General features: G+C 42.6%; 1 protein-coding gene across 1 annotated transcript in view; it reads left to right on the forward strand.

Annotated features, from left to right (window-relative positions):
* The window catches only part of PGBD5 (piggyBac transposable element derived 5), a 73,993-nt gene extending 66,009 nt beyond the window's left edge, over nt 1–7,984 (forward strand). Inside the window, exon 7 of the mRNA XM_042826618.1 lies at nt 342–7,984. Coding sequence (XP_042682552.1) covers nt 342–537 — 196 coding nt within the window. The 3' untranslated portion in view covers nt 538–7,984. The remainder of the gene's footprint in view (nt 1–341) is intronic.
* Nucleotides 7,985–19,296: the final 11,312 nt, after the last annotated feature.

Raw genomic sequence — 19,296 nt, forward strand, 5'->3', positions numbered from 1 at the left:
GGCTCCCAGCATTTGGGTGTTTGTCACAGGCAAGCTCTAGGAGTATAGCATCAGGTTTTTATGATGCTATGTGCAGAGGTGAATGCTGCTGAGGTTTTGGCTCCTGAAACGAGGACACTGCTAGAAATTTCCAAAAGTAAACAGGCAACTAACTGTAAATGATTTCAAATGCAAAGTACGGAATTCTTGAAGATCATACTTGCACTTGGCAGTAAGTACTGGTTCTGCTTCCCTTTTGCATAATCTTCTTCTAGGGTCATTTCTTGCCTTCCAGATGAAAGTGATGGCTGAATACTGTTTGTTTATTTGTTTGTTTGTTGCCTTTTCTCTTGGCTTTGTAGGTATTTTATTTCTCACAAACCAAACAAGACCTGGCAGCAAGTATTCTGGTTTGCCATCAGCATTGCTATAAACAATGCCTACATCCTCTACAAGATGTCAGAGGCCTACCATGTGACGAGGTATAGCCGTGCACAGTTTGGTGAAAGACTTGTAAAGGAGCTTCTGGGCTTGGAAGACATCTCACCTTCCCATTGATGTAACGTTCTTGGAGGCATAGGCAGGAGGTGGAAGGTAAGCAGAAGAAAATACCACACCTGCAACAGCAAAGCAAGGAACTTCTGATGCCACCAGTGCTGTCCTTATCCAAAAACACCAAGTGATGCCACTAGAGAGGTGGAAACTTTGTTCCTAGCAGCAGCTGGATGTAAACATGTTCTGCAGAAAGTGCCACAAGAAACGCTGACACAAAATTGCATATGTGAATGCCCTGTGGGTATCTGTACACTGGAAATGGACTTAAATTAGTTGTCTCTCAATGCCGTTCATTAAACAGGGTCATCTTGTAAAGTCATGCTTGGGCTCAGTGCTTTCCACAAGCTGAGATAGCTCAGCAGGCCCAGGTGGGCATTGCGTAGAACTCTATACCTTATTTGGAGTTATTCAATTCTAGGACAAGTAGTGTAAGTCTGTACCATGGACTGTGGTTGAGAGTGCCAACCACCTTGTAGGAACCATTGCTGTCCTCACAGTGTGCTAGAAGAAGCAGTTCCAAGACACAAACCCCAAATAGGCATATTGACTAATAAAACCTTTAAAGCAGGCAGCCAGGAACTGAGAACTGATTAAGACTTTTTTCTTTCTTTTTTTCTTTTTAAAGCATAAGGCAATTTGATCCCCTGTAGATCACAGCAAGATTAGAAGAAACCAAATACATGAGTAAATTTAAAATGGAAAAGCATGACACTGATTTTTTTTTTTTTTTAAACCAAGATGAAACATTTTATACATGAACAGTGAGTGGATTAATACTGCCTCACATCTTAACTGCCATGGCAGTTAAAATCTGTTGGTATACAGATCAGAAATAAGAACCTAACAATCATATTTTTTCTTGATTTCAGCCATCTTGTATGTTGCTTTAAAGTCTAACATAACGGACTGTTAAGTGGATAACAAAAACAGTTTGTTTAATTTCCTTTTATAAGCGTCAAGACTTCTCAGTCCAGTTTGGAACTTCACTTGGCACACAGTTGGCAGGAAGAAAATAATTCACTAATAGCTGTGTGTTTCACATTATCACTGCAGGATGTTCTGTAGGAATTCTTCTCACTAGAACACAGGGTTTGTTGCAGTAGCTGTAATTAAGCAGATTACTTGTTTATCAAAATAACATAGCATTGTGTTTTGCAAAAAGAAAGAAGTCCAGTTACAGCCAGAAGTTAAGCATCACTAGAACAGAGCAAGCCTAAAGAGTTCACCTGAGTCACACTGTAGAGGACAAGCATTGTCATGTGCTGGGGCCTGTGGCTGAGCAACTACAATTTGGCATTGGTGGAATCTGAAGGCATTAAAGCTTTAGGAAGCAGTGGAGAGCGAGGGAAGTATGGTTGAACCAGGAGAGAATATGGAGGTGAAATACTGCCCTGCCCTCCACGCATTATTGATTTCAGTCCACAACTCAATCACCAAAAAACCGTCTGTATTCTAAAGGTTAACAGTGATGAAAATAGAGTTGTATTAACTTACAAGGCATAAACCATGTTGCTAGAAGGACCAACTGATTTTTGGTCCCCAAGCTTAGCATTTCCTGAGAAATTTTATCAAAGAACAACTTGGGCTGATTCAAGAGTGATGGAGTGATTGATTGATTGAGAGATCAATGTAAACCTCACTAGTTTATATGAAGGGTCGTGAACATGAATTTCAGAACTGCCTGAATTCCATTGCTATGACCATCAGATATGCCAAGGCACTGCAAATACGTATTGTGTAAATCAGCAGGGGCTGGTAAATTACTCTCTGGCTCAGAGAGAATCCTTGCACTGACAGCTGTCTGTTTCCACCAACGTTTTGGTTTTTGGGGTAAGCTTAGGCAGATCTCACCTGGTTGCAGGGAAAGTAAAGGGACAGCCAACACTTCAGTGGTTCTGCTTGCAGTACCACCTGGAGACTGCCCCACCTGTCCTGCTCTGCCTGCCAGCCACAAGATGAGTGACAACCTACAGGTTTCTTAGGTGCTCATTTTCTCAGTCCACAGCGTCTCCATCCTGGAAAAGAGAATAGCAAAGGTTACAACCATGTGCACTGGAGGTCTCAGAGCCTCAAGAGGAATGGGAGGGTTTGTACCACTGTAAGTCCTTGGCAGTGCTGGGCTGTGGAGGGCCCTGAAGATGAATTCAAATCTCCTTGTCCCAGCAGGGAATGGAGATGATCCTTCTGCAGACTGAATGTGTGTGTGGCTGGGTCTTACCAGTCTTCTAAATATCGTAAGTGGAGGGGGAGACAAAAGTCCAGCTGTCAGTTTCCATTTCTTAAGAAACTCCAGAGATACCTGAAGGCAAATGGTGTTATTGTTCTGAGATCTCTGCTTAGGCAGTGCTGGCTTTCATTGTGACAGGATGATTAGTGACAACTTTCTTATGCCCTGTAAGTTTATATGGCAGTCAGAGTCAGGCTAGTAAAGATAGGTGTGGCAGGAACTCTGCAGGTCAAACGTTGCATGAACAGTAGCTGCTGGGAGCCCATTCCCCTGCTAAACCAGAGCATTTGCAAGATGCTGACGCCCCCAGCAGCAATGGAAAGGCTTGCAGAGCTTCCTAGGAGCTGCTTTGCATGTCTGAGGAGCAAGCACAGCACTCTCCAGCTGTGTTGTAGCCCCTTCAGCTGGAGCTGGAGCCCTTTGCAAATTATTACATCATTACTGTGTATGCTTGAAGGCCTGGATCTATGCCTTCCCATTTAGTAAATGCCTTTTCTTTTTCAGGTGTCAGTAGGTCCAAGGTTTTGGAACATTGAGTTTTTCTACTAACTTATGTTGTTAATTACGGGAATTACTTGAGCTAAAATGACGAGGTCCTAGCTTTTTGCCTCAGGGACTGGGTCCTGAGTAGTTTTCCCTAGAATTGGTGTTGATGGGGGATTACACAGTGGCTGACTATTACAGGGAAGATGCTTTAGTCTCCTTTTGCAAAGGAGAAAAATTTAAACAAAATTATAGCTTTGCAATGAATTTCATTTTCTTAGCCTTAACCATCCTTCATCATTTTGAACAGGTGCCCTAAGCATGCTCAAACATTCCATAAGTAAGCAAAAATATTTATATATATTTGTATGTACAAAATGCCTGAATTTTGGCTCTGAAAGCCAACAAGCAGAACCCACCAAAGCATAGTTTATATCCACAGATAACTGTTCCACCTTATCTTCTCCATCTGTTGACTTGGAGTGGATAGGGTTGAGGAAAGTTATGATTTTTCCTTGTCAAAAAAGCATCTTGCACTTTCTCTAAGTTACTATTAAAAAAAAACACCAAAAAACAAACAAACAAACAAACAAAAAAAACCCAAACCAAAAACAAAACAAAAAACCCAGCAAAGTAATCAAGGAAGAAATAGAATGAGATTAAAAAGCAAAAGTTCATTAATCTGCAGCTCAGATTCTGTAGCATTTCCTTTACTGCAAATTGGCTGACTCAGATTTGGTTCTCCCACCTGCCTGTAACACTAAAGCTTCTCCCTAGGTAAAGGGGAAAAAAAAAAAAAAAAGATTTAGTCTCAAAGTAGTGCAAGGATGCTGGTTGTACTGTGCACGTGTATGTTAACTGTGCAATGGCTTGTGAGATGACACGAAGTTTTCCTATCTTTTGTTTTGTTTTGTTTTGTATCCTTGAGACAATCTGGGTAAGAGATCTTAAAGCTCCGCAGTGGCTAAAAGACAGTAGAAATACCAACCAGGTCACAGAGAAACTTCTGTACATTTTTCTGGGAATGAGAGTTTGAAGCTGAAGTAAACATGGGATCAGAAAGACTCATGTCTCTCCTGCTGAACTGAATTTTAATTCATCTGTACTTCTGAAAATGATTTAACTATGGTATGCAAACTCTGTTCCAGAGAACCAAGACCATCAGTGAGACATACTGACCATCTTCTATGCACAGTGCTTCTTTCAAGAAATGTCTGTCCTGCCATGGTCCATTCATGGAAAGCATTTCTTTCCTAGTGCATAATATAACAATATGACAAGAGCTCAGAAGCCACTGTGAAATGGTTTCCACTGCTGTTGTCTTAGCTGAAAAATGCTCCAAGGGCTTGCAGAAACTCTGCCATTTTTTACTTCAGCCCATTTGTGCACTCAGCACTAGGGCACAATTTAAAGACGCCTCTTCTCTGTTTATTATTTCTTTTCTCTGGCCCCAGCTCTTCTTCATTTACAGTGACATCCCAGAGCCACTAATAGGTACAACTTTGCTTTCTTCAGAAAAATACATTTACCCATTTCCAGACTGGCATGAAGGAGAGCAACTCCAAGCCCTTTTGTCACCTTCAGCTGTGCTTCTGTGGCTGTGGCTTTTTATTTTTGCTGAAGGGTTGTTTTTTTTTTTTTCCTTCTAGTATTTAGTAGACTGCCTTGAGCTGTGGGTAGTTAAAGAACCTTCCACTGGCTTTGTGTCTTGCATGTCTTAGCATCCACTAGTCCTGCATCTGATTTCAGTGATGAGCAGAGGTTTATGCTGCACTGATAGCTGTGTGTGTCTACCTCTTGGAAAGTGCTCTTACAACAGCGGTAGTCATCAGATACCATTATCCTTTCACATAGGAGCTTTCCCCTTCATAATCAGTGAGGCACAGCAGAGATAAAGGCATGATAAAACTGTAAAATGGGGCTTGCATTCTTGCTGATTAAGTCCATGTTCTGTGTTTTCAGCAACTTTGTTCTTTGTCAGTTGTGCTTTTCCAAACTAAAACTGGGAGCAGGATGGACGTCATCCTGCTCTGCAGCAAGGGCTGTGGGAGCACAGTATGGATTCTTTGCACATACAGGCCCATATGAGTCAAAACCAAGCTGTGCTAAAGGTAAGAGAAAGCTGAATAAAACAGAGCAGCCCAGCCTGCCAGGGGAGCACAGAGCAGGGATATAAACAGAGAATCCAAAGCCCTGCTGTAGACTAGTCATCAGTGCAAAATTCAGAGAAATAATTACTAAGGCTGTCTTGAGGAAAGTATGAAGTCTTCCATCCATCCCTGCTGTGGAATGTGCCACAGCAATTTCTGATTACTGTGACTGGTGTGAGATTGTCTGTAAAACAAGGATACATCTCAGTCTGGTTGAGAAATACAAGCAAGTGTCAAAAAAAAAAAAAAAAAGAAAAAGCTAGTGATGTTTTGGAAGGTGAGAAACTTCAGCTTTGAAACATTTATGTATTTGGTCTTCATTAACTAGGCTATTTTGCACAGAGCTCAGCACTTGCTTAGATGTAAACTATTGCCAGCGCTACTTGGTGTATGTTTCTTCTTGTAAAGGCTCTTTCCAAACCAACCTTTCCTTCCAGAAGCATTATGAACTCGAACTGGAATGGCCCTTTTGTGGTCATCTCACTGTTGGGGAACAGCTGAGAATATCCACGCTTCTGTACAAAAATTCTCATTCTTCCAAAATTTAGCCCTGAAGAGCTTCCCTGGCTAACAATGCCTTTGGAGCTCATGCTGATCATCCCACCAGCTCCTGGTCAGTCTGGAAGAGGTCACAACAACAGAGTTGACCTTTCCATTTACTTTTGTATTATTACTTCACTGATCCTTCCTGATATTTTGAAAATCACAGATGCAACAGGGTATTGTTTCTGAAGCCTTTACTAATTGCAGTCACTGTGAAGGTGTTCCTGTTTTGCCCCATCAGTGCTGCCCCACCAAGTTTCATATGGGCCGAAGAGATATTGGCATCAGCTACCCACTGCTCCCATTGGAATGGCTGTGAAAGCTCTTAGCGCTGTCCAAGGGGTTGTGGTATGTTTTTGTTATCAATGGTTTGGTTTTCTTTTTCCTTTTTCTCTTTTTTTTTTTGCTTTCCCCTTTTATTTAAACCCTTCACACTTACCAGACTGAGCGGGCTGGTAAGCAGCTATTAGGTATCACAGAAAGGCCTTACGTGGTAAATCCCTTTTGTATCACTCTTCTGAAGTAACGACTGCTAGCATTAGATGTCAAAGTGGTCCACACAATGTGTAGTGCAAAAATTCTATCCGTGAAAACATTACTCTGCAAAAATGCTCATTTGATGTAACTGTAACAATTCTGGAATGCTTGGGGAATCTGGATGGAGAACCTAGTGGGAAAGGAGCATGGCATCATGCTGTAGGGCTGGGACATTCAGGATCCAATTGGATAAGCAAAGAGAGGCAAGATGAGTGCCCATACACCTCTGTTCATTAGAATCAAAAAGCCTGCAAACGCTTCAAGTATTTACAGAATGCTCTGGATTTCAAACAGAGCACTCAATTTCAGTAGTTACCAAAAAAGCCTGGAAACAATGAAAAAGAGCCCAGTACACTAGGTTCATCTGTCCAGAGCCTCAACCCACTCAGTGTCAAAGTCATGCTGTAGTCCTTTTTCTTCAATTAATTCGTGCCAAGGTGTGTGCAAAACGTGCTGAACTATTTGCATCTCTCTGTGAAACCAAGTTACTCATTTGATGGAAACCAAATTGAAGGTCTCACACTTACTTTTGCAGCCTGGATTTTTCCTCTGTTTATAAGCCAAATATTTGCCTGGCATTTCAGTGCAGAAATTAAAAATAATTTTACCCCGTGTTTTGAAGAGAGATCAGGGACAGCGAAACAAAGATTTTTGCCACAGGTGTGGCTAAGTGGTGCAATGAAGTGGCAGAGGGAACAGAAGAGGCTGGGCATGCAGAAGAAAGGAGCCAGATGATCCCTTCTAACTTACCTGTCAGCATGTGCACTCCCCTTCCCCTGCTGCCTTGAGTCCAAAAGAAAAGGCTGATGTTCAATACAGCCACTCCTCTGCTAGCTTCGCTCCATGCTTTTGCTTACACTGTGCACTTTGGTAATCACAGAGCAGGGAGTGCGAGGAAGGGAAGCCGAGGGGGTACCATGGGAGAGATGGCAGTGATGGGAATTCTGGAAAAGGAATCTCCCCATCAGCATCTCATTCTAGTTTATGTATAAAATGTTAAAGTGGCATTCCATTTAATGCGGCAACTGCACCAAACACAAAGCTGTCAGAGCGCTTTCAAAACAGCTCCATTGGGCTGCGCTTACATCAGCGATTGCAATTCTGTTGCAGAGTTCCACATTTCTGTTGAAAATGTAAATCCCACAGGTAAAGCATACACTGCAACTGCTTTCTTTTCTTTTTTATTTCTCCGAGCAGTTTTCTAACAGCCACGTCTTTTGGGGAAATGCATGTGTGTGACCTCTTCACAGAGCGATCCACAGCTGTGTTTCTGCATGGGACAGGGAACTACTTTTGTGACACTGGATTTGTTCTACACAAAGGCACGCTTGCAATAAATTTTTACAAGTTTTGTACACCATGAGCTAAATTCTGAGTTCCAAAAATGTGAAGTGTGGCAACAATAACAAAATGGATTTATAGTATCACTCTGATATCTTGTCATGTGAATTTATTTCTTCAACGATGTTTGTTTACAATCAGCAACTTTGAAATACAGTCAGATATATTACCGGTTGCTTTTCTGCCTCATTCTTTTCTAGAATAGCTATGGTAAGTTGTTTAGGTGAAAGGATGTGGAGAAAATACCCACAGATAAATTACACGTTCTCACTCTCAGACTACTACAGGCCAAAAACCTGATGCCTTTACCTGGCCACTGAGTATACATATTCTTCTGAAAGAACTGAGTGCAGACAGAGCCCCAGGTCTCCAGCACAGGTTGCACACAGAAAGGGAAGGGCCCTGCTGCCCCCAACACCCTGGTCAGTGCCTCCTGCTGCCCCTCAAGCTGATCACAGGACTGGGGCTCCAGACATCTCTGCTGAAGGGTGATGGCCCTTTATCCTTGCTGCTCTGACCCTGCCTTGCCGAGCTTTATCTGCACCACCAGCAGTACATATTGGAGCCATCACCCACACGCCAAGCACGTGGCATTGGCAGAAGAAGCTAAACGCATATCACATGGTTGAAACCCTAATCCACAAAGGAAGTGGAAACCTCACAAGAGAAAACTTAAGTGAGGCTACAGTATCTCTTTGCCAGCAACTAAAGGAGAGATTTTCCCCATGCCATGTGCCTGTGTCTCTCCAAGGACCAGGCTGTATAGTGTGTGTGGCTCAGCACTAACCTCTTGCTGGGATGTGTCAGGTGCCTGCTGTACCTTTACCTTGCTCATGATGTATTTCTTCCTAGAAACCAGTATTTTCCATGGGAAGAAGTCTAGTTAGTATCTAAATTGTCCAAAGAAAAACACAGATTTTTGGTGAATGTAGAACATGACCAAAAGCAACCAGCAGTGCATCCCTTGACCTTAGCTGCTTAACATCACCATGGACCCAATTACATGGCTGTTTTTCTCAAGTTGCTCCCCTGCTATCAATAAGGGAAGGAGAGGAGAGTCTGGCATGCTCAGCAGCTCTGAGCTCTGCAATGTACCAGCAGACAGGTGGCTGAAGGGGCAGCCTGAGCATGCCATCCTGGTACCACAGGTATGTCACTCCACAGACACTCTGAGCCAGAGCTGACCAAAAGAGACCACAGGCCCCTGCCACACACCGGCCAACACATTTAGCTGTGATGAGCCAAGTGGGAATTTCTTTAAATTCTCTGTTGTGGTAGAACAGCTCCCAGCACTCTGCTCACCGGTCCCTGGATGCACCATGACCTGAGCTAATGCTGTGTGTAATCAGGCTCCGTCATTGGAGCTGCAAGCAGCAGCACGAGTCATCTTTAGCACACTAATTGAATGAAACAAGGAATTTAATTTGTGTAATTATGAAACCCAGGATCTGATTAACGCTGAGACACATACATGTGTAACCTCAGCGCTCTCACTTAGAACAATGGCATCCATTCAGATCAGGCCAAGGCCTTGCAGTAACTCAATCTCCCATTAAATTATTCTCAGAGGAATTTGCAATTAGTAATTCCAGCAATGTAGTCTTTCTTAATTAAGCCAAACTTAACATTCCATTTTGCAGTACTTTCTAATATCCTGCTTGACTTGCCTCTCCGTCCCTGGAGATGAGCAGAGTGAAAGAAGTGCCAAGTCAAAGGCGCTGCAGATAGCCCAGCCACCACCAAGCCTGTGCACTTCTTCAGCACCTTCATCCAAGGCTCAGAAAAGCACTTGACATGCATTAATGAATTGCATCTCATCAGACCCCTGCAAAGCAAAATCATCCCAGCTCTGCACAGACCACCTCTGTGTTCCAGTTTCCTCTGATTACAGAACAGGACAGATGCACAGCCAGCAACAGTTTCATCTTTGGCAACGAGAGTTTAAGAAAGGAAAAGGTTTATGAGAATCGAGGAACTCAGGGACCTGGGACCCTGGGGTTAGCATGAAAAAAACAGCTGCAACACAGGAGGGCCCTTACAGAGGCACCTCTGCCTAGCTGCATTTCAGCATCCCTAATTTCACCATCTTTCTTTCCCTCCTCTTCTTCTCCTTCCGTGACCTCTGCCTTTTCCCCATATCTCTTGTTACACCACTCCTCTACTATTGTCCAAATGCTGCAGTTCACTTGCATGCAAGTGCACCCTCTGGCCCTAGGGATTCTAGGGACTTTTCTCCCTTTTCTACTATCCCCACTTCCCAGGAATGAATGTGATTTCCCAACAGTGCTTGTGCTGACACCACCCATTTCCTGCTAAAGGTTTTGCCTGGAAACCCCAAATCTCGTCTTCATTCCAAAAGCAACAAGAGTGGTAAAGAAAATCCTCAGACTCACTGGGAATTCACAGCCCACAGACCAGAAGGAGGATAGCCAGCCCTAAGCAGGCAAACTCTCCTTCCACTACACAGCCCTTGCCCCAATGTAGCTGGAATCAGTGGTGACGTGAACACAACAAGGTGCAACAAGCCAAGATATTCTCATTTGTACTTTCACAACTTGGAGCTAGATTTCAAGCTTAAACGAAGAGTTAGATATTCCTTCAGATTGGAACTGACCAAGGAGAATGAGGCAGAATCACAGCATGTCATTGTCATTGGAAAGAACAGCAAAGGAAAACGCTAATCTCTTTTAGACAGACACACAACACTTAAAATAAATAAAAAGAAAATCTTGTCAAGCTTCCAGCAGCCAGACAGTTCAAAATAACACTGTCTGTGAGGGAATACAGGGAGGGGGAAGACCTTCCTTTAATTTGCTGTGAGATCAGCATCTGCAGCCAGCCGTGGTGGAATTATTTCACAAGCTGGAGAGGTGCATTGCCTGCTGGTCTGTCTATACCCCAAAGCCTTTTAACACAAACTGCTAGAGATAAAATCAAACAGAAATTAATGTACATGTGCAAGTATTGTCACTTCAACATTTAAGCAGAAGAGGCTTCTCTACAAACATAAGCAACTGTATTCCCACCCAACCATAGAAGCCTCCACCCAACACTTGCAAGAAAAAAAGGTAATTCTGTTGGTGTCAGCTTTCTGTTTTCAACTGCTGTTTCACTTCTCATTGTGCCCGATGCATCTCCATTGCTGTGCCCAAAAACTCACCAGCTGGTCCAATAACATTTCTGCACTGGAGACAGACATCCCAAATCTACGATTCTACAATTAATGTAGGGCAGATGGAACACTGCTCAGAAAAGCAGTTTCAAAAATGTCACTCATTGCAGAAATCCACAGTTACTGTCCTTGAGGACAACAGATAACATTAAGCATTTATTAAACCAAATACAGATGGTGACCCACAACCAAAGCTATTAAATACTGCAAGTCAGGTTCAACAAACAGATTAAAATATGAGAGGCTCCAGCACTTTTAATCAAGAAAATGTGTTGCTGTAGCCAGGAGCTGGGCTCTGATGCATCTGAAAGGCACTTCAGTTGGACTCAAACCAGTCACTAAACCCCTGTATTCCCTTCAGGGGTCAGGGCTAGTGCAGTAAGCAGCTACCAGGCAGATACGTGTCACACATATTCACCAGCACACACCTGTGGTGACAGCAGTCAATTTCAAGGCATTGTGCACTACAGTGGTTTTAGAAGCTACTTTCCCATTGCATAAAATACACATGCCCTAATCTCTGACCTGGAAGAAGCATGTGCACCCTGTAGGCACCTGAGTGGACCCAACAGGAGCCAGCACCAGCTTTCTATTGCTCCTGCAACTCTTTCCTCCTCTACATGCTCGCCCTGCCTGTTGCCCAGTCCCTTTGCTGCTTTTGGCCCCTGAAAAAAGCCAAATTGCCTTGTTGCTGCCCCAAAGGAAGAAAACTAGGGCAGAAAAACAATTTTTAATCTTGCCATTTATTTTCTAGTAACAAGGAGTTATTTATAGTGCTGTTAGGTTTGTTGTTGCAAGGCAGCATTGCCCTTTTGCAGCTGACAGCCTCTCTGGCAATGACAGCCTCACAGCAGCCCCTGGGATTGCATCGCCTGGGGTACTTAACCCAGTTTCTCATTTCATTAACAAAAACCAGCACTGATTTGCTGCTGTGGCTGTGCTGTGTGGCTCTGCACAAAGGCTGAAGCGCCCCAGAGGGCATCTCTCCCTCTGGAGCAACACCAAAGCTCTGCAGTGCTGGGTGCTGAGGAAGGCCCAGTCTATCCCTGGAGAGACTCCCTTGTCTGCACACAGGCCCAGCTCATCAGCCCTGTCTGGCTCCCCAGGAGACATTTGGCAAGTGCTGGCTGCTGCATGCCCTCATACAGGCTTTGAGGTCCATGGGGTGTTCCCAAAATGGAGCTGTGCCACCTGAGCTGGGATCTGGCCAAGGATTGCCACTAACTGCACAGCAGCAGCTGGAAAGATGCAGGACAAGCATTTGGCACAGTGGCCAGAAATTGATTAAAACAAAAACAAACCAAAAAGAGAAACTTGCATGCAGCACAGCTGATCAGTCGGGTCAGGTAGAATGTGTGCCTGGTGCATGCGTCAAACCCAACTCCCTGCGGTGAGCTCACTTCTACCTTTCCACCTCCTCAGGGCTAATTTAAGAGCTGTTCTTCACAGCCCATAATAGTGGTGAGAAAAATCAAATTCTGTTCTGCCAAGAAGAGGAAACCGGAACACTGGAATCAGCAGGGAACTTGTCCTGCTGCCATCTCTGGCTTTCCTCAGGAAGCTCGTGCTCCAAGCTCTGACTCAGAGACCTGAGCTGCCTGAGCACACCGTAGTCTTCCCTGTGAGAGAGCCCAAAGGTTCAAACACAGTCAGAGCACTGCGAGCTGCCTCAGGGGGGCCCAGCAGTCAGCTTCACTTGGGCTTGGACACATCCTCTGTGTCACCCTGTGAAATGACCTCTAATTTTGCCAGATGTAAATAACTCTGTGAGGAAGAAGAGTATCTTAAAATGGTTGCTTTTTTCTCTGTCAGGAAAGTCACTCTGTGGTTGCTGCTTTGAGAGAGCTGCTCACTTCTGCCAGGCTCAGTCCTGTGTGGCACAAGCAGAGCACCTCATCATCCACACGAAATGGGTCACAAAACAAGTATAGCATTGACACTAACAAAAATGGTGGGGTTGGTTCCCACCACATCTCTCAGTGCAACCAGTTCTCTGGTTAACAAGTCACTGCTTTTTATCACCTTTTATTTTGTGATGGAGCCCAAGGTCACACATCACAGAATCACAGAATCACAGAATCGTTAAGTTTGGAAAAGACCACTAAGACCATCTAGTCCAACCATCAGCCCACCCCCACCATGCCAACTAAATGATGTCCCTCAGTGTTGCATCCACACGACTCTTGAACATGTCCAGGGATAGTAACCCCACCACCTCCCTTGGCAACCCATTCCCATGCCTCACCACTCTTTCTGAGGAGAAATTTTCCCTAATATCCAACCTGAACTTCCTGTGTCACAATTTAAGGCCATTACATCTCATCCTATCCTACCACTAACATATCTTCAACAAAAGACACCTCTTTGTGCCGGGTGAGGATATTGAGAAATTCATACAAGTCTCTCTCCAAGCACTGCTGATAAAAGTCCAAATTCAGATGCATAGCAAAGATCATTGCATTCATGCTAGTGGAAAATTCCATGGCATGTTTTCAGTAGTCTATGAAAATTTGTTTTCTTTAGAAGCCTATCCTTTGGGACTGTGCAATGAGGAAACACCAGAATGTCAAAGATGTTGTGTCTACCCAAGATGCTATTGAAAATGCTGGCTTTTTTCCCTCCTATATCTGCAGTTATGTTAGATAGGCAGAAAATTCTTTAAGTAGCATGTGGCATTTGATCCCTAAAGGCGTTAGATTTCTATTAATAATAATATCAGAAGTTATTTTCCTGATCTATTCTATGCTCATTTTTTCATCTTTCCAGATGAAAGCCTTAAATTTAAATAACTTTCTGCAGCTGTATGCCATTGTAATATCAAAATCGTCCACCCCTTTGTTCACATTTTATGCATGATGTTATACATGTGACTTTGCAGGTAAACTATAGCAAAAGAAAGCAAATTGGAAATGAGAGCTGGAGATGGGACTCTCTACAGAACACATCATACACCAGCTGCTCAGCTCTCACTCCTATGCTCGATCAGCACAGCCACCCTGCCCTTTCCTGGAGATGCACTCACGTGCTGTTCTCTGTGCATCCACATATTTGTCCACCTGTGATATGAGCCACCCAATGTGTTTCAGCTGGAAACCGTTAGCCAGCGGGGATCAGATGATGATCTAACTCAGCATCCAGGCTTCAACAACAGCAAGTGCTTAAGGAAGGATCAAAGGAATGATATTTATACTACTATTTCCTCCACTTGCTCTCCAAGCTCCCATCAATCTCTGACTTAGAGACTGCCTTTTGATGTCTTTTCCTCACACCTTTACAGGTTTACCAACATGTTGTATGAACATATTTTTTAATCTATTCCAGCACATGATCTTGTTCAGAAAAGCAGGAACCACAATATGTCATAGGTTGCAGGTAGACAAGAATAATTTTGGGGGATGCAAACTGACAGCCCTGAGAAGTACCAGTTCAGATCAGTAGCCTGAGTTGCAAACACTGCTCCTGGACATCCAGCAATGTTTTGTTTATTGCTTGCACATGTACACACAAACCTGCTTTATTGCGTGAACATTGATATATCCCGCTGTGCTGGATTTGCTGGAAGTCAAGGAAGATCTGCCATCCCCGTGGTATCATTGATTCAAAGCTTCTCAGAGCACACTAAGGCCTATCTGTCTCTATTACCAATTTCAATTCCAAAATATGACACGCATGGTCAGCATCGATGGACATCTGACAGGTAACAACAGTAAGGACCTAATTCTGCTTCTGCCAGAGCAGGAGGACAGTTATACCTCATCATCCCTCCATCTGCCCAGATGGAGGAAAACCTGATGATCTGCAAAGCCTGTTTGCTGCTGGGCTCAGCCTGTAAGGGGAAGAGCTAAGAGATGATGGGATCAGATTCCAGAAGCTCTGATACAACGAAGAATATTCTGAGAGATGAAACTTAATTAGCAGACAAAATGGCTGGGAGTTGAAGCTAGAATTTCAGCTTGGAAACAATTAGTCATTAAAACAATCTTCTACTGGAATAGCTGACAAAGAAAAAAAGAATTAGATCTGCTGGAGAAGGAGATTTCCTAATTCTCAAAATCTTTGATTTCCCATGATGCTTAACTGCCTAAATTTTATCTTTAAATACTGTCCTAAACTCTTTTGAAAATTGTATTCAGTCATTTATATCTGAACTGAATGCTTTTCTTCGAGGTCACATCCAAAAAGAAGCTGAGGTCTTGGCACAGATATCATTGCTGAAGATGTCAGAGCTTATGCTGTAGCTTACAGGACAGTTATATCTTATTTTATCTTAATTTACAAATGCACTGCCCCTGAAACACATTCAACTGTGCTGTAAGCAATAATACTCTGGAAGAAGGAAATGGAGATTTCCTTTGTTTTTTCCTCTTCCCTGAACACAGTTTCCATGTGTTCCCATCCAGGTCAACCTGACTAATAAGAAGTTTAGGTCCAGATAGGAGAAATTGGGACTCTCATTACCTTATAGGTAAATTTGCCCTGCAGCTGCTTCTCCATACCATCTCACTTTGCTTTCTCTGATGCTTCACTTTTCTTCCACCCTTGCCAACTACATGAATACAGCATCATATTCTTTTATAGCTCCTACAATTTTCAATAGAAAAAGACAAATTAAAACCTTAATATAATTCTGAGAGCAGTTGTCAGAGTCCAACACCATTATGGTGTGCACCATATCATACAAAACACAAACTGCATTCAAGGTGTAACATTTTCTTTCTCAAGATTATCTCAATGAGAGAGTCAGTCCCCTTCCAAGTAGCTAAAATCCCAATCAAACAAACTTGATGCTAAAACTGAGGTTTGGATCTAAATTAATAAAATGTTTCCTTTCCATCTCTTGCTCTCCCTTCTCTCTTCCCAACTTGTCACTGATACCAGCAGTAAGGCTGTTTTGGTAATAAGCTGTAATCATAAAAAAAAAAAACAAACACTACGCAGAAGTCAACTCTACTGGAAAGCAAAAAAAGAACATCCCAGCACTCAGGCTCACTCAAAAAACAAAGGGTTTGATTTGCAATCTAGTTAAGCCAAGCTCCAATGGCTTGCAGCCACTGAAAGGAACAACTGAGCTCTTCCCATGATTTTTTTTATTTGCAACCTTCTTTATGCTCCTCATTAGCCCACTACAAAGCGTATCTAATGAGTGTTTGCTAACTCACAGGTCTGTACAAGACAGAGACAAACTGGTATCCAAGGTCTCACTGTGATGACCAGGAGGGAAAATACAGCTGATGCACCCCACAGCTCCACAGGATGGGCAAAGTGCTTTGGCATTTCAGTGTTGCTAATTTTCTTGACGAGGAGCACAAATGTTAAGAAGTACATTTTGTAGAAATATTTCTCACCAGGCAACCAGGGCAGAGCACTCAGTATCACTTTCTAACCCCCTATTTTTATCTTAAAATTTGGACTTCCAAAGGCAAGGTTTAAATAATGTGAGCGTGGCAGTAAACATAGGTGTTTCCTATTTCAAGATCTCTTTTAATTAAAACAACATCATACATCTGCTGGGTAGAAATAGCAAATTGAAATCAAACAGGTCCCTCTTCCTGCAGCATAGGAGCATATTGTAGCTCCCTATGCAAGAAATCAAATCCAGTCAAAAGAGTATTTTGCACCCATTCATCCAACAACCTCTTGGAGGGCCGCACAGAGAGAACATCTGTGCACTGACTTGATTCCCAATTTTTCAGCTTGATTACTGGCAGATCTTAAAATAGCTGCTGGATGATAAGTTGTAAATAAAATGTGCAGTCCAACAAGAGATACAACTCTGACATTTTTGCTCATTCTGTAATCACAGCCTATTATACCAGACTATTTTTTTTAATGGCTTCTATTCATTTGAAGTCATTCTGTACAGGAATAAGCCTCTTGTTAGAGCATTCTGTAATTATTGCTATGAAATATTTCATTGTATTTCAGTCTGGATGAGGAGAGTGATGCATGCAACTGAGAATCACACTAATCCATAGCATATCTATATTTAATATAAATACAAGTAAAACAGTGTAGACTTTTTCATATATAAAAATGTAACTTAAAATTAACTAAGGTTATGGTAGTCCTATTCCAGACAGGAATTGGACAGTACTCTACGGGACCCACCTCAACTAAGACAACCACCCTTACCTCGAGCAGTTTAGCATTATAATCTTTCAGTATTCAGTTATGTACAGTCAGGGATTCTCTTGAAAATTATATATTTAAAATATATTTTATTTAAACATGAAGAAAAACAGTTGTAACGTTTTTTATAAAAATGGTGTAAATATCTGACTGTGAGCATAGTGATAGGCAAACAGAAAACCCATGCAAACAAATAGGCAAAAAAGCACAACCTGACATTCTAGCCTGGAAGTTTCAACAGATGAGAAACTTTGATATATATTTGGAAATAAGGCAAAGGAAACAATTAAGTTTTAGTCAGAAGGAATGCAGAAATTGCTGGACAGTTCAGATACTTACATTAAGCAGCTTACTAGGAAAAGCACCCACAGAAAAAGCCTAAGGCTCTACAGAGACATGAGACAGACTTCTGCATTTATCACTGGATTAGATTACAAAGGTACTACTCCCAGAAGCCTAATTGCTTTCTAGTATTACCTGCCAGCTCAGAGGTGTCAAAAGGCATTTAAGATGGAGAACCCTCATTTGAATTCTCAAATACAATCCCTAAATACAAGGTGTTTTCTTCCGTTTACTACAGTTTGACAGGGCAATTTTATTTTTCCAACCATAAATATTAATCAGTGGTCTATTTTCTTGATAGAAGATTCCATTTAGACTTCATTCAAACCTTCTGAAAGGTGACAACTAGTCTCCTACCTCCAGCACACAGGGAGAGTAAGCTTACACCAAAGAATTCTCCTTCCCTACGGCTTGATAGGCAAAAATCCTCCTGTCAGTACAATTAAAGCATTTAGATCTTTCCTATAAATGCCTCGGCAGGTTATTCTAGCTGATAAGTCCATGGGGCTAACTGCAAACCTAGGTTTCTCAGAGCAAGAGCAAATGTTCTAGTTCCATATGCTGCTGAGTAGAAAAGGATGTGCCTCAAGCTCATTTAAGCCCCAGAAACTGGTCTCAGCTGGGATTTTAACTTCATCCATGCTCCTGCTTGCCCTCCTGGACAGATTGTACCCTGTTGTAGTTGTTGGATTGGCAGCCCACATCTATCATAGATATGTTGCAATCAGGTACTGCGTCCCAACTGCAGCCCACAAGAGGAAGATCTCACATTCACAGCTTTCCATCACCTGCTATGGAGAATTTGCCCCCTCCCCAACTGAGCCAGTGTGACACTTCATTTGAAAGTTCTCTGAACTACACCTGCGAGGTTCTTGTCCCCCAGGAAAAAAAATACTTTCAGAAAAGGTGTCTTTTTTAGTTTTGTTTTAGAGAGTACTTCAGATCTTTCTTCAAGAGCACCACAGACATCTGAATTACCGCCCAGCATACAAAAGAAATCTCTGATTAAGCACAGAGAGAAACACAAAATCACAGAATCATTAAGACTGGAAAATACATTTAAGATCATTTAGTCGAACTGTGAGCTCATCCCCACCATGCCTATTACCTATGTCCCTCAGTGTCGCATCCACATGGTTCTTGAATACTTCTAGGGATGGTGAATCCACTGTCTCCCTGGGCAGCCTATGCCACTGCCTCACCACTATTCCAGAGATTAAATTTTTCTTAATATCCAACCTGAACCTCTACTGCTTCAACTTGAGGCCATTACCTCTCCACCTATCGTTGTTACCTGTGAAAAAAGGCTGACCTCCACTACAACCTCCTTTCAGGGAGTTGTGAAGAGCAATAAGGTCTCCCCTGAGCCTCCTCTTCGTCAGACCAAATAATCCCACATCTCTCAGCCACTCTCCATAAGACCCTTCATCAGCTTTGCTGTCCTTTGGGCACGTTCCATGATGTGAGCAGACGAGGACAGGCATGCCAATCAACTACAAGAGCCGTTGTTGCAATCATCTTCCTCGAGTCCCTCCAGGCTGAAGTAAGCCCTGCCATGCTTGGAACAGCACTTTCTAAAAGTGAAAAGAGGAACAGCATTAGTCTTGAGAAGATCAGATCTAACCGGGTCACGTTAAGGGACATGCCTTAACCACGTATTTTTAGGTAACTACTGTCAGAGTAAATTCACCCAATTGGAAACAGCTTTGAAAATAAGAATTTCCTCAAAGCTATCATATTAAATACAAATTCTCTTTCCTTAAATATAAATATATATTCATGTACACACACTTTCACAACAATTACAAAATAACCAAGCTTCAGGCAGACTTCTTGGT

This window comes from Centrocercus urophasianus, unplaced genomic scaffold (genome assembly GCF_019232065.1).
Source record: "Centrocercus urophasianus isolate 14NV4802_14NV808 unplaced genomic scaffold, USGS_Curo_1.0 seq_10, whole genome shotgun sequence".
NCBI lineage: Eukaryota > Metazoa > Chordata > Aves > Galliformes > Phasianidae > Centrocercus > Centrocercus urophasianus.